Source organism: Chiloscyllium plagiosum, chromosome 17 (genome assembly GCF_004010195.1).
Source record: "Chiloscyllium plagiosum isolate BGI_BamShark_2017 chromosome 17, ASM401019v2, whole genome shotgun sequence".
NCBI classification, from domain to species: Eukaryota; Metazoa; Chordata; class Chondrichthyes; order Orectolobiformes; family Hemiscylliidae; genus Chiloscyllium; species Chiloscyllium plagiosum.
This window is the reverse complement of record NC_057726.1, coordinates 36,296,294-36,312,949: the sequence shown is the minus strand read 5'-3', so window position 1 is coordinate 36,312,949 and position 16,656 is coordinate 36,296,294. Positions and strand designations below refer to the sequence as shown.

General features: G+C 39.3%; 1 protein-coding gene across 8 annotated transcripts in view; it reads left to right on the top strand.

The window, feature by feature from the left end:
• Positions 1 to 16,656, top strand: part of znf536 (zinc finger protein 536) — a 579,146-nt gene that overhangs the window by 493,769 nt on the left and 68,721 nt on the right. For 2 of the 8 annotated variants that reach the window (XM_043706857.1, XM_043706854.1), the window contains one exon: positions 1,988 to 2,063. The exons of the other annotated variants lie outside the window; for them this stretch is intronic. In XM_043706857.1, coding sequence (XP_043562792.1) covers positions 1,988 to 2,063 — 76 coding nt within the window. The remainder of the gene's footprint in view (positions 1 to 1,987; positions 2,064 to 16,656) is intronic. 8 annotated transcript variants of the gene reach the window in all.

Here is a 16,656-nt window from a genome sequence, read left to right as displayed (position 1 = left end):
AACAATTAAAGCGTGCATGTAGTTCTTTGCCAATATTTTAAAACAGATATAAAGGTATTCATATTTAATGGGCTAATGCTGTTACTAGCAAAGTGAACAGAAGTATCTCATATTTAGCATTTTTCCGCAGTTATTTCAACAGCTACTTCCTGCTCGTATTTTAACTAAGCTACCATATGATTCTGTTCTAGATTTTTTCCGAGAATTACTGCATAATAGTGTCAAAAGTTCAAGAGCAAGGAAATACTTCAGTTTAAAAAATGTTGTTCTGTTATTCATTCATTGTAAACCTTTGTAAAAGACATGAACCTGGAATCTGACACATAGCACTGTGCTGGGACCAGCAGGGGAGGGCGTCACAGTGAAAGCTGCACTGGGCATATACCTGTACAGGGCTAATGGGGTGTCGCAACCTTTTCTGTCCCCATTCTCTGCACCCAGACCCAGGTACTTCACTCTATTTCTCCTGTTGTGCTACCTCTTAACATTATTTTCCCTGATCTATCTCAATGACATCTCTCTCAATCTGCTGGCAAAAATGATGATCTAAACCATTAGATGAGATAGATTTTATGCTTGTTGGAATGATTTAAATGTGTTCATAGTTTTCAATAATTCTATTTTGCAAGTGTTTCCTTCTTGATTGGTAATGCAATGATTAATAATGATATGTTTTCAAAGTGTTCACTTTAAAATTCAATGACCAGGTTTAAATAACTGTCATGCTACCTTGAATATTTAGACTGTCTGTCATATAAAAATCATTATTTTTCACAATTTTAATGTAATTTCTCAAGCACTGGGTGTAAAGGGTTGCTGACATCTACTTCCTTATCTAACAGATTCTTGCTTTAAAATTTAGATGGATTTGAGACCAAGGGAATATAAAGCAGGCAAAAGATTGACCTGGAATATTGTGCTAAATTACATTCAGGATTCAGAAAACCAGCATGTTTGGATCACAACTCCATGCAATATTTTAGACATAAACATACCAATTATTTTGAAATAGGGAGCCAACTAAAAGTTAAGGAGTGAACTTGCCATTCTCTCAAGGATGAGGGGTGCATTTACTGTTTTTGGAGAGTCAATAGGAGACCCTCCGGCTCTCTCAGATCAACAGCTCCTCTGGCTAAGTTGAGAGCTGGAGAGAGACAGGGGAACGAGACCAAAATATTTTGTTTTCAAAATGATCTCAGCTGCCTGGGTTTGATACTTGGGTAACCTTTCCAGGAAACAGGCATTAGCCAGGACTGGAGCCCAGCAACCATTTCCAATGTGGTGGGTCAGTGTGGGGGGGAGAGTTTCCTCACATGAGCAATTGGGGCCATCCAATGTAATCTAACACCTGCACATTAATGTTGTGGTAATGTGAGGTCCACACCCCTCTGAATGAACTAAAACAGGGTTTCCTGAATGTAACTTCATACACAGGATGGTAAGAAAGGATACCTTATCTGGAAACTGACAAGTCCGTGGTGTAATGTCATTGAGGCTAGTCTTCTTTTGTACATGCTCATGAGCTATCCTTAGAGTAAAGTACAAGTATAATTCCCTTAGTTCTATAGCTGCGTCCCCCCAAGTTCTTTTTACCTGATTTTTAACCATTCAAATTTAACATAGAGCATTGGATGTTTTATTCCATTCCACTCCTCCAACCTGTTCAAAGAATCTCAATGGCTTGAGACCTTAGTCACCAACCTCCTGGTCCTATTGGAAGATTGGTTACATGTATGTGCTGTCTTATCATTTCCCTAGAAGGTGAACATGTTGGCAAACTGTAATGACAGCCTTTGAAAAATGCTGCTTCTTGGATTATGACACTTGTGAAGTCTTGAAAGTAGGAGCAGTGAAAACCAATCAATGAAAAACTGAGTCACTTTGTGACTTGAATAATCACAGCCTGTTGGAAACTAGAACAAGAAACTGAAATTCTTGCTTTCCTTCCCTTATGCTTTGCTCTCTGATGTGGGGATGAATCTAACAGGTGAAAAGAAAAATGGAGGACATTCTGAAGACAATGCCAAAGGCAAGGAAACAGAGAGTTCTCCACTACTTCTAGGGTAGGAATTTCTCTTTCTGTGGGTATTGTTAACACTTTGACATTTGCTGCGGCTTGAGGCTGATGAGACATTTTGGAGAAAGTAAGGCTCCACCATCATCACCAATAAACTGCTGATAGGAAAGATTTTTGTAGTATTTAGGATTGAAAATGAACAAATATTTATTCGTTCTTTCAAGATTTTCATTTTGGTTAATAAGATTATTAGTCACTAACAGAAGGTTTTCCACAACAAATCGTTCACCATCATCCTGCAGTCCTGTACTTTTCTGTAACAGATAGGTTACTCCATCAGTATTTCTTTGCTGTGTTAATGTTTTTTATATTCATTCATGAGATGAGGGCATTCCAGCCCAGGCGAGCATTTATTGCCTATCGGTAATTACTCTGAAGAAGATGGTCATGAACTGCCTTCCTGAACTACTCCAGACTTTGGGCTATGGGTTCACCCACAGTGCTGTTAGATCATAGGCCATTCAGCCCATCAGTTCTGCCGCAACATTCAATGAGATCTGATAATCCTCAACCTCACTTTCCTGCCTTATTACCACTGCTTTGATTCCCTAACTGATTAAAAATCTGTTTATCTCAGCTTTGGATATACTTAATAACACACTCTCTTCAGCCCTCTGTGGTAAAGAATTCCACAGATTCTCTACTCTCTGAGAGAGAAGAAATTGCTCCTCATCTCTGTCCTATCAGGGTAACTCTTATGCTGAAATTATGACGTTTGGCACTAGACTCTCCCACAAAGTGAAATAATCTCTGCCATGTCAAACCACCTAAGTATCATGAGATTACCTCTCATTCTTCTGAACTCTAATGAGTACAGGTCCTACCTACTTAACCTCTCTGCATAACACAGAACCACTTTATCTGCTATCAGCCAGGTGAACATCCTCTTGACTACCTTCACTAAAGGGAAATCATGCTTGACTAATCTTCTGAAATTTTTTGAGAATGTGACCAATAGAGTAGACAATGGTGAATCAGTGTCTGGACTTTCAAAAGGCTTTTGACAAGGTCCCACACAAAGGGTTAGTAAGGAAAATTAAATCTCATGGTATCGGAGGTAATGTATTGACATGGATAAAGAAATGGTTGGCAGACCGGAAGCAAACATTTGGATTAAATGGGTCCTTGTCAGAGTGGCAGGCAGTGATGAGTGGGGTGCTGCAGAGTTCAGTGCTGGGACCCCAGCTGTTCACAATATACATTAACGATTTGCATGAATGAGTTGAATGCAATTTCTCCAAATTTACAGATAACACTAAGCTGGATGGCAGTGTTTGCTGTGAGGAGGATGCTAAGAGGCTGTAGGGTGATTTGGACAGATTAGCTGAGTGGGCACACACTTGTCAAATACAATATAATGTGGATAAATGTGAGGTAGCAAAAACAGGAACACACATTATTATCTGAAGGGTGGCACTTTAGGAAATGGTGAGGTGCAACGAGACCTGGTTGTCACGTGGAACAGTCGCTGAAAGTTGACATGCAGGTGCAGCAGGTCATGAGGAAAGGTAATGGCATGCTGGCCTTCATAGTGAGAGGATTAGAGTATAAGAGTAGGGATGTCTTGCTACAGTTATACTGGCGCTTGGTGAGGTCACACTTTGAGTATTGTGTGCAGTTTTGGTCTCCTGGTCTGAGGAAGGAAATTCTTGCTATTGACATTAAAGGTTAACCAGATCGATTCCCGGGATGGCAGGACTGACATATGAGGAAATATTGGATGAACTGGGCTTGTATTCACTGGAATTTAGAAGAATGAGAGGGGATCTCATTGAAACATACAAAGTCCTAGTGGGACTGGACAGGCTAGATGTGGGAAGAATGTTCCTAATGTTGGGGAATTCCAGAACTAGGGATCACCATCTAAGAATAAGGGGTAGGCCATTCAGGACTGAGATGAGGAAGAATTTCATCACTCAAAGTTGTAAACCTGTGAAATTCTCTCCCACGGGAAGCTGGTGGAGCCAGTTCATTAGATATATTCGAGAGGGAGTTGGACGTGGCCCTTGTGGATATCGAGATCAAGGGATATGGGGAGAGGACGGGAATGGGCATCTGAGATTGCCTGATCAGCCATGATCAGATTGAATGGTGGGGCAGGCTCGAAGGGCTGAATGGCCTATTTCTACACCTATTTTCTGTGTTTCTATGTTTACCCCCAGTGCTAGTATATCTTTGCTTAAATAAGGAGCCCAAAACTGTTAGCAATATTCTCGATGTGGTCTGATTTTTCCCATGTACAGTTTTAGCAAAACATTTCTATTTTTATATTCGATAAAGTGTGGAGCTGGAAAAAGCACAGCCCGTCAAGTAGCATCACAGGAGCAGGAGAGTCAATATTTCGGCAGGACCCTTCATCAGGGCTGACTACTCAATTCCCTTTAAAATAAAGACCAACATTCCACCTGCCTTCTCTATTACCTGTTCATCCAACTTGTATGGTTTTTTTCTGTGATCTTTGCAAGAAGATATCCAAATCCCTCTGTGATGTAGTTTCTGCAGTCTTTCTCCATTTAAGTAATATTCAGGTCCTCTACTCTTCCTGCCAAACCTCACATTTTTCCATTTTATATTCAATCTGCCAGGAGTTTGCCCACATGTTTAACATACATGCATCCCTTTGTAGACTCTTTGTGCTGCTGTATTTGCCTTCAGTCCTATTTTTGAGTTGTCTGCAAGCATGCCAATATCACTTTTGCCACCAAGTCATTCATGTATATATATTCAGTAAATAATTGTGGTTTTAGCACTGATTCCTGTGACACTCCCCTAATTACAGGTTACCATCCTGAAAATGCTTCCCTTATCCTTTTTAAATATTTAAAGAAGCTCGTGATGACCATTTGTTTTGAATATTATTTGCTAGTTTACTAGAAGTTTATTCATTGTTTTGTCATTACCTGTTTTATTCAAACTTTCCCGATCCTCTGGCTTGCCACTAATCTTTGCCACATTAAATGTTTTCCTTTCAATTTGGTGCAATCCTTAACTTCCTTGGTTAACCGCTGTTGGCTTATACCCTTTCCTAGAAACCTGGTCCTGTCTGGAATAAACATCTGTTGTGAGTCATGATCTATTTTTATTTATTATCTGCCATTGTTCCTCAGCTACTCTTTCTGCCAAACTTTTTTTCAAGCCACTGCAACTAACTTGGCCATCATTCCTTTATAATTAACCTTATTTCAGATTGGCACAATAGCTTCTGATCCAACTTTCTCGCTCTCAAACTGAATGCTAAATTCAGCCTCACTATTCAATATGAGGCTGCTCAAGATTTTACCTCAGCAACATTACATAGTACATAGAGTTATATAGTTCCAAGTGAGGATGGTGTGGGTTAGAGGGCAATGATGTTCCCATCCTATTCTATCCTTGTCCTTCTGGGTAATAGAGATCATGGGTTTAGAGGGTGTGTTCGAAGATACCTGAGTGACTAGTTGTTGTGTACCTTGTGAATAGTTCACATTGCTGCCATTGTCCAGTGGTGGCGAAGGGAGTGAATGTTATGGGTATTAGATGTGGTGCCAAATAAGCTGGCTGCTTTTTCCTGGGTAGTATGAAACTTCTTGAATGTTGATGGAGCTACACCCATCCAGGGTAGTGGAGTGTATTCCATCACACTCCCCACTTCAGCCTTGCACGTTTTGGACATGTACTGGACAGTCAGGAGGTGAGTTACTCACTGACCTGCTCTTATAGCCAAGGTATTTAAATGGCTGGCCACTTCAGGTTTTAGTCAATGGTAACCCCCTGGATCTGGATAGTGTGGGAATTCAATGATGACAATGCTATTGCATGTCAAAGGATGATGGCTAGATTCTCACTTTTTGAAGATGGTCATTGCCTAATACTTCTGTGGCACACATTAATTGTCCAGGTCTTGCTGTATATGCTCATGGGCTACTTCAGTATCTGAGGAGTCCTGAATGGTGTTGAACATTATGTGGTCATCAGTATACATCACCACTTTGGACGTTATGATGGAAAAAGTCAATGATACAGCAATTGAAGATGTTTGAACCTGGAACACGACCATGAGGAGCAGTGAATATTCTGGGACTGACATGACAATCTTTCTTTGTGTAAGGTATGATCAGTGGAGAACTTTCCTCTTGATTCCTGCTGAGTCCAGTTTCTATAGGCTCCTTGATGCCATACTTTGGTCAAATGCAGATTTCAAGGGCAGGTCACTCTCACCTCACTCCTCATTCAACTTCTCTGTCTATATTTTTGCCAAAGCTGTAATGAAATCAGGAGCTGATCAGCCTTGAAGGAATCCTTATTGAGCATCAGTGAGCAAGCTGTTGTTCAGCAAGTGTCACTTGATAACATAGTCAGTGCCCTTTCCAACACTTTGCTGATGATTAAGAGGAGATTGATGGGATAGTAACTGACAAGATTGAATTTGCCCTGTTTTTTTATGTACATTACCTACATGGACATTTTTTCTATATTGGCAGGTAGATGCCAGCGTTGGAACTGTATTGGAATAACCTGGCAAAGGGTGCTGCTAGTTTTTGAGTAAACATTTTCGACACACTAGAATGTTGTCTGGGCCCTTGGCCTTTGCAGTTTCAGTGCCTTCAGCCATTTTGTGCTATCACATCGAGTGAAATGAATGGCTAAAGACTGGTGTCTGTAATTCTGGGGACCTCAAGAGGAGGCCACGATGAATTGTCCACTGGCAGTTCTGGCTGAAGATTGTTGTAAATGCTTCAGCCTTGTCTTTGTACTGAAGTGCTTGGCTCCCCCACCAATGAGGATGGAGATATTTTTGGAATGTCCACCAAGTTGAGTTGCTTGATTGTTGATTTTATGATTGGCTGTGGCAGGACTGCAGAGGTTAGATCTCATTTGTTGGTTGTGGCCTTACTTAACTCTGCCAACTACATTTTCCTTCCACTGTTTGAAATGCAAGTAATTCTGTCTTGTAACCTCACTAGGTTTTCACCTCACATATAAACATGCTCAATGCTACTCCTCGCATTTGCTTCTGCATTCTACATTGAACTAGGGTTGATCACCCTGCTTGATAGTAATGATGAAGTGAGGGATACATTGAGCCATGAGATTACAGATTGTGGTTGAGCACAGTTCTACTGCTGCTGATGTCTCATGGATGCCAAGCTTTCAATTGCTAGATCTGTATGAAATGTATCTAACTTAGCACAATGATAGTGCTTCTGGGAGTCAGGTGGGACAAGACATAACCCAGGGATGGTGATGATGATATTCAGGACATTGTCTGTAAAGTTTGATTTTGTGAGTATGACTTTGTCAAGCTGTTGTTTGACTAGTCAGTCCAAAAGCTCTCCTAAGTTAGGCAGAGGCCCTAAATGTTAGTAAGGAGGCCTTTGCAAGGTTGACAGTGTTGAATTTGCTGCTGTAAATTTCTAGTTCTTGGGTCAATGTCAGATGGTCCATTTGACTCTTTTTTTTTATGTATACTTTGTAGCAGTTTGAGATAACAGAGTAGCTTACTGGGCCATTCAGAGATATGGATCTAGAATTGTGTGAGAAAACTGGCTGATTTTAGAACGTATGTAAATCTTCTGTAAGTGTTACCTTTTCTGTCTATGAAGCTTAACTCTGCTATAAGACTGGTAAGAGTCATAGAGTCATACAGTACAGAAACAGCCCAACTAGTCCATGCTGAACATAATCCCAAACTGAACAAGTCCCACTTGCCTACTCCTGGCCCATATCCCTCCAAATCTTTCCTATCCACATCTACCACCTGCTCAGGAAGTTCATTCCACATGTGAACCACCCACTGTGTAAAAACATTTGCCCCCATGTCTTTTTTTAAAATCTCTCATCTTGAAAGCAACTATTAACTCCAGCTGTACCCTTCATTATTTTACAAACTTCAATAAAGTCATCTCTCCTGTGCACCTCCTGTGCTTCAGTGAAAAAAGTCTCAGCCTTACGAGCCTTCTTTATAACTCAAAACTTCAATATCCGGCAACATCCTGGTAAATCCCTTCTGAACCCTCTCCAGCTTAATAATATCCTTTCTATAACTGGGTGACCAAAACTGGGCACAGTATTCTGAACCTATAGGTCCCTCTGTTCTCTTATTTATATGCTCTATGAAAAATCTCACCAAAGCATCCTATTTATCTCAGAACTATATAATTTTGTTCAATAGGTGCGGCCTAAAAAAAGAGTCACAGTGTTTCCGGGACTTGTTGGTGAGACTCTAGTGCAGCCTCCAGCTGCCATTTATGCAGACTGACAATCTCTGTACATTGAATATTAGCATGATCCAATTTGGACATAATGAACCTCTTTTCCTAAGGATAGCATTTTATTTGTTGTTCATAGCTGTTGAACTATATTTTTGACAGGCTTATTCTGAGAACTGGACTTCTTTTCTAAATGCTTCAAGTTCGTGTTGATTTTGCCAGTGCAAGATTATAAAGAGGTATTGCAAATGATCAGCTTCTGCCTATGTATCCATCCTACCTGCAACTTCAAGGAACAGAATTTTTGTTGGAGCACTGAGACCTCCATCCTGCATAAATGAAAATCTCTTTCTAACTCCATAATCCGAGAGAGCACAGATTTTGTGGTCACTTTGCTGCCAGAAGAGGTTTTTGAAACTTCACTTGTTTTCACCGGTGTTGGAACGAGTAAAAAGTTGTGTTCCTGTTCCCTCTGTTGGGTCCATCCTTATACACAAAGAGAAATTTGTTTCATCCAACTGGGCCTGGAATTGCCGTTTCTGCATCTTCTTCTAGATTCTATGAAATAAGTAGACATTTTTGGTTTGTGTCCATAACCTTTTTTGTAATTGTAACAAGGTGTGACATGCATCTGCCCTTTCACAGAGATTTTAAAACCACTTGATTCCCTAAATTGTATGGAGGATAGTCTGAGGACTTTTGGCCTCAACCAAGCAATGGCACCTGAAAGAATAGGTTTTTCTACCCTTCTATCCAATTTAAGATTAGTTTGTTTGTCAGTTACCTCAATATCTTAATACCAGAATATTTTACGTTGAGCTGTGCAATCAATGGAATTAAAATCTTCAAGTGGACTTCCACATTCCCCAGGAAGTGTTCATCCAACTCGTGTGTTTCCTGTACTGCAGAGGTGCCTGCAGACTGCTGCAGTTCATGTTTAATTCTCTGCATTGCTGGAATCTCTCGTCACTTGAAACCCTCTATAAATACAGTTGCAGTGGGTTTGTTGATGGGATTTCTTCATGATATCTTTCTATTCCTTTGTGTACTTGCCCTCCCCATTCCAGCACAGATTCCCATTTCTTCTGTTCACTGTAACTCTCTGCTCAATGTGCTCAATTTATACTCTTGCTGTTGCTTCCATGTACCCTGCTTTAGACCTGCTCCAGCGTTTCTTCTGTTTCCGTAAGGGCTTTCCCTCTCTGCAGTTTGGGACCAAGGTGAACTTTGAAGTGCATCACAAGCTGGCCCCTACTGCCACTGAGCTCATCTTCAGTATTTCTCTCACCTTTGGCACTCCAAGCTGACTTTATGTTTTACTCGTAATACTGTATTACTGTCACTGGGCTGCACTAGTGCTTGCCTCCAGTTCTATAGGTTTGGTCATTATTCCCACCATGTAGTAATGCAAAGCCTACAGTCAAGTCAGTACACAACAGCGGGTTTTATTGAGCTTAATCCTGCCCTGATGGTTGTAAGAGAAACACTGTCTATAGCCTTACAGATCCAGGCTACAGTTCCATAAGATGAAGCATCACTATAGCAAATCTCTTTTTGCATATGCTTAGTAGCTCTCTTTAGAATAAAATTATAATCCCTTTTACTCTACAAATATTGAAGCAAGTTCTACTAAGTGCTGTTTACTATATATTTGAGTCACAGGTACTGAGTTGCACCAAAACAGACAAATGTGCACCTTTTCTTAAACAATTCCTTTCAATCTTCAAGTGAATTCTCCTCATTTTAATTGTGTGTTCACAGGGTGTACATAAAGGAACACTGTTATTCCAAAAGTAATTTGCTAAATATTTGGAGAACTTTTAGATTTTTTAAAAAAACATTTGTTATAATTTCTGAAGTAGCTGAATGGTTAATATATATTTTCTACAGTTTTGTTCACACCTTCCAGAAGAGCTGTGCGTATCAATTATATATTCTGAGGAAGCTCATTGGACAGTGGCTGACAAATTCTGGCCAGTTATGATCACTGAGTCCACGTGCAGGTATGCCCTAGACCTGCATACTCAACTCAAGTTTATTGAAAGTCACCTAGTGGAAATGCTGCCATTCTGGTAGCTATGAGACATTGGCATTAATACCAGCAGACATCAGTGTGACCTTCAGTGTGTCATTACAGTGTTTGAGCTTCCTGTCCATGTAGTAATATCCAGTCTGCAACTCATTGGTGCTCACAGCTTTTTAAACACTACAATCACACCTGTGAAGGAAAAATCAAAATTTAAATTCAGACTTTTTCAAACCCTCCAGTGGCAGCCTAAAAGGCTAGCTCCATCAGGACATTTCCCTCACACTGTCCTACTTTCAAGTCATTTTACCATTTGTGGGCCTGGATACAGAATGCTTGCCTACTTTAAAGCGGTGGGCAGCTGATAAAGGCTATACTAAGGACTTTGTGGAATAAATATTTTTAATTGAATGTAAAGATGGGCACTCCAGTGTAGTAATTGATCAGTTTATACTAATAATCATAATCCATGATCACCTGGAATTTGTATAAGATAACCAACTCTTGAATAACGTTATAATCTAATAGCACAGATACCTGACTAATGAAAAAAATTGCAGCTTGGCTTGCTTGGAATTAATGGTGCTGGAAGAGCACAGCAATTCAGGCAGCATCCGAGGACAGGCAAAATCGACGTTTCGGGCAAAAGCCCTTCATCAGGAATAATTTATTCCTGATGAAGGGCTTTTGCCCGAAACGTCGATTTTGCCTGTCCTCGGATGCTCCCTGAATTGCTGTGCTCTTCCAGCACCACTGATCCAGAATCTGGTTTCCAGCATCTGCAGTCATTGTTTTTACCTTGCTTGGAATTAATAAGACCCAAGCCATTACATGGAAAGTAACAATTTGCTCACAAATCAAACTATCCTTATTTAGAAATTAGCAATGATTAAAACCATATTTGAAGTATAAAGAGCAAAACCTAATTAAAATTAAGATATTATCCCTTTATTTCACAAATTAGTTATGCAATTTAAATCACATCATATGCGTCGAGAACATAGATTGGATTTTGAGATTTGCTTAACTTGCTTGAACATCTCTCAAAGTAAAGGATAAGGTGATGATAATTCTTTCCTTAACTGGGGTAGAGTTTTCACTCTAATTCTGTAGTATTCCCCTGGGATCAAGGTAAATATGACTTCATTAATTGATGGACATCCTTCTTAAAAATTTTTGCTATTACAGATAGTTCTTCTATAACGCGATGATTGTGTTCTTGTGCAACCCCACATTATTGAAAACTCAAGCTTCAGAAACAACATTCAAAGTGTTGGTGATGTAATCACATTACAGCCAACAAACATGTTAAAAGTTTGCGCTTTAGAAATATTGTCCCCAATTTGTCAATTGCATTATAACGAATATGTATTAACGAAATGTGAGTTATAGCAGAACAACCTGTACAATAATTAAATTTTAAAAATAGGTTTTCTACTAAAAACAAGATTGTCTTTTCCTAGAACTTAAAAAATGTTTCAGTTGATTGTATTTAACTGACTATGAATTGCATGTTCAATCTTCCAAGAAACAAGCATATAATTTAGAAATTATATTGTCTCAGATAATCATCTATAATGCTAACTCAGGATGCTAATTCCATATCCTCTTTGGTGGGAGCAGTTCAGTACAAAGGTGTTATGCCTGAATCCTAATAATATCCAGGATATCAATGTGTCTGAAACTTTTAAAAGTGATATCTTGAGAATTTCAAGATTCTTAGCAAGTTCCTTTGCTTTGAGAAGAAATAAGTCAGACTTGCAGCACCAACTAAAAATGCACCCTTCTTAAAATAAAATTGAGTGGAATCATCTGAGAGGCATACCTGATTTAGGAATGCTTTAGAAAAGGTGCTAGGATCATAATCCAATCCATATTATTCAGATTGTCCTGGCACTTGATGCCAATTATATATCATAACCAGTGTTAGTGACATGGTCACTCAGCAGATCTGACCTTGCCAGACAAATGTGACATCTCACTGATTGTTCTACTGAGAGAGCAGAATAAATCCATGACCTTGTATTAACAGCATACACAGGGATTATACCTAAATAATCATATTTGGGCTGGACAATGACTTCAGTCTTCTTCAAATTGATCATAAAATCCAAGAGATATGCTGTCTTACAAGGCAATCAGTTAGTAGTTGAATATCCATGAGTGTGTGAGTGACTAACACACAGTAATCATAAATGCAATTCACATACTACTATCTGAATTTCTCATTTTGTTTGTTCAATGGAGAATTAAAGATGCAGCTGTCTGTGCATTATCAAATATGTATTCCTTGTCTGAATACTTGATTGTCTTAAGCAGTACCACAGCACCTTTAATCCATAAACAGGATTACCTTTGTCCTTAATTTGCTGCAATTCTTGGTATTTATACAAGCTAGATGCTTTTTAATTGCTTAAAATCATTGTGAATGTTATGCATTTAATAAGTTGAATATTAAACAAGGCAATACAAATTCTCTATCCTTTTTAGATGTTTGCAAAGGTGCTCTCAATATATTCTGAGAATATTAATGTCTATGCATTGATGTATAATTTTGTTCTTTATTAATTCACTTGTCTAGGACATCAGAGATTTTACTTTGGTTCATCTGACACTTATTTATGGTGTAGTTTCTTTTCTGATTTATCTTTACCTCCTAAAGAAGCATCCACTTTGAATAATATTTTATTAATATATTTAATATGGGCTTGAAGTGTAAATGTTGCAAACACAATTTAGGTACTCTAACAATGTTCAGAAATGTAGAGGGTGAAACTAAATCAAGTGATAAGTGAAAAGTGACTAGTCAAAGATGAATGTTGGGCGGTGGTATCTCTTGCATTAGTTGCGAAGTTGGAAGTTGATGACTACTAAGTGTATGAGTACTTAATTGAAACAGGCAATAGGTACTTTTAATATGCATATTGATGTACTATGACTTACTTTAATTCCCTATTTAAAATTTGTCATCCACTGGACTGCACTTCAAAAAGTAATTCATTGAATTTAGAGCACTTTGAGACATCTTAGGATCCTGAGTAATGTAAGTTATTTTCTCTCCCTATTGTTTCTTTCTTTAACATTCACAGTCTAATGAGAAAGAAACAAATCATTGATCTTTGAATCCATACCAAGCTGGGCTCCCCCATTGTTGAGGATCGGGATATTTGTGGAGATTCCACCTCCTGGTAATTGATTAATTGTCCAGCTCCATTTGTCATTGGATGTGGTACAATTTTAGATTTTAAACCTGATCCATTGATTGTGGGATAACTTAGCCCTGTCTATTAAATGTTGTTGCTGTTTCACATCCATGGAATCCTGTGTTGTAACTTCATCAGGATACACCTCATCTTTATGTATATCGGCTGCTGCTTCTGGCATGCCCTCCTGCACTCCTCATTGAACCAGGGTTGTCCTCCTGGTTTGATGATAATGGTGGAGGTGGTCTTATGCCAGGCTGTGAGGCTGCAGATTGAGGTTAAATACAATCCTGCTGCTGCTGATGGCTCACAGTGTCACATGGAGCCCCAGTCTTGATTTGCTAGATTTGTTTGAAGTCTGTCCCAATTAACAGTATCACAAAACACGATGGAGGATACAACAATGTGAAGATGGGACAAGAACTGTGTGGTGGTTGCTCCTACTGATATTGTCGTGGATAGTATCTGCTACAGATAGACTAGTGAGAATGAGGTCACATACATTTTTCCCTTTTGGTTCCTTCATCATCTGCTTCAAACTGAGTCTAACAGCTATCTCCTTTAGGATTCAGGCAGGTTGGTCAGTAATGGTGCTCGTGACAATTCTTGGCAATGAACATTGAAGTCCTCCACCCAGAGTATGTTCAGTGTCCTTGCCACCCTGTGCATCCTCCAAGTGGTATTCAACATGGAAGAATGCTGATTCATCAGCTAAGGGGTCAGTAGGTGGCAATCAGCAGGATGTTTCTTTAACCAGATTTCACTTGATGCCATGAGATTTCTTGTGTCTACAGTCAATATTGAGGAATCCCACTCACTTGTGTCCAAACTGTACACCAATCTTCTCCCACCTCTGGTGATCGTGATCACTGGGACATTGTTTACAAGGTATGGTTCCATAACTGTTACATGCTGCAGCTTGACTTGTCTATAGGACAGCGTTTCAAATGCTGGGATTTTAGTGAGGAGGCTTTTGCAGGATCCTCAAGGCTCTACTTGCTGTTGTCATTTCTGATGTCTCAGTCAATGCCAGGTGGTTGCTTAAGTTTTATTCCATTTTTTAGGCTTTGTAAGGTTTGATACAACTAAGGGTCTTACTATGCCATTTTCAAAGTCAACCACATTGAGTGGTTTTGGGAGTTACATCTAGGCCAGATCAGGTATAGCTGGCAGATTTCTCAAAGAGAATTAGTGAAGAAGATGACTTTTCATAACAATATATAATCCCTGTTAGGTTATTTTTGGTTCCAGATTTTATTGAATTAAAATTTTACTATCTGCCATGGCTGGAATTTGAGCCTATGTCATCAGAACATTTAGATTACTAATCCACTGATATTGCCATTCATGACCACCTCCCCAACAGAGTACAGTTTACATGCTCCATCCCAGAGGCATTTCCCAGTCCACTTGCACATTATTATCCTTCTCATGATAACTTTTAAGAAGATAATTGAATTTATATAACAAATAACCTAAAAGGTATAATCTAAGTATTATTCAATAGGCAATTTAAACTGCAGAAAAGATTCTCCATGTGACTTTTAATACAACTAGTAATCTTATGTGAAAGGTATACGTTATTCTGTCCCATAAGTGGTCACATTTTCCCAGAACCAGACCAAAGCTACGCTCTAGATAGCCTACCTTTCCAAATTTCCCAGCCAGGTAAATTTTAATTCCGGGACGGACTTTCAGTTTGAAGATATTCCTGGAGGTTCTTCCCTCTAGCCAGATGAATTATTTAACCTCGCTTAAAACTGCTTGAACTTTGATCCTTCGTTCTGAACCATGGTTCCCACCTGTATTTGCATGGTGAGTAAGAAAGTGAGTATTTTCTCTGCCTCAGGTGCCAGATTGGTTCCTATAATTTTGCTGCTCAGTCTCTCTCAAGTTCTTGCAGACTAAGGTGTATTTGAGAGTCTCAGAAATATTTTATAAGCCATGTAATCTGATACCAAAATGCCTTGCTATGGACTCTTCTTTTCACAAAACATGTCTCTGTGGCAATGTATCCGAGTAGAAATGCCAATTAGCTATCCCCTCGACCTCCAATTCCATTATAGCTTAGACTTGAACCAACAGGGCAGAATTCAGATCAGGTTACACAACCCCTTTCATCCCACCATTTACCTTAATTTAAAGAGACAGCATTTATTAACCGCATTTTCGACTCACATTGCTGGTAGTGCAGTGGCTCAGTGGTTAGCACTGCTACCTCATAGTGCCAGGAACTCAGGTTTGAATTCAGCCCTGGGTGTCTCTCTGCGTGGAGTTTGCACATTCTCCCTGTGTCTGCATGGGTTGCGATCAGGTGCTCCAGTTCCCTTCCATAGTCCAAAGATGTGCAGGTTAGGTGGATTGGCCATGCTAAATTGCCCATAGTTTCCGGGGATGTGTTGGTTAGGTGGGATATGTAGAGTTACAGGGATAGAGTAACAGGATGGGCCTGGATGAGATACTTTTCACAGGGTTGGTGTGGACTCAATGGGCCAAATGGCCTGCTTCCACACTGTAGGGATTCTACCCCCTCAAAATCTTCAATCTCAAACATGCTCTGCCCCTGAATTTAGATGGGCTATTATTTATCATGATATTATTGTACAGATATTCCTTGTATCTGGAGAATGCCAAGTGATATAATGTTTGGTTAATGACCAAACCAGATCAAACATTTTACTCTAATACGAGTCAGACTATTGGATCTTTAATTGTATCTGGCTAGCTAATCATTAAGAAGGGTAACTGTACATACTGCGTATGTACAGTTTCTAGTGACACTGTCAATGATGGTTTTCATTGTTTCATAATCTTCTCCCTCACTCTGAGATAAATAAATCTTTCCCCAGGGACTTATTTGCTGCAAGCTCATTTTAACCAATCTAGGACTACCATCTCATTTACTTCAATGTCATGGATTTTATTTTATTGATATCTGTTTAGGGAAGGCATGTTGCTCATATTTTCTCTTGTGAATAGTTAGGAGAAATAGAAATTCAAATTTGAATCATTTTGTTCATTGTTAGTTTTGATTTTGTTTGCATCCATATACTTTTCACCTCTTTGACTACTGCTGTAGCACTGAAGAAGCTTTGCCTCTTCTGCTAGCTCCTGGAAAGGAGTCGTTTTTTTTTACTCATTCGGAGGATGTGAACCATCAAA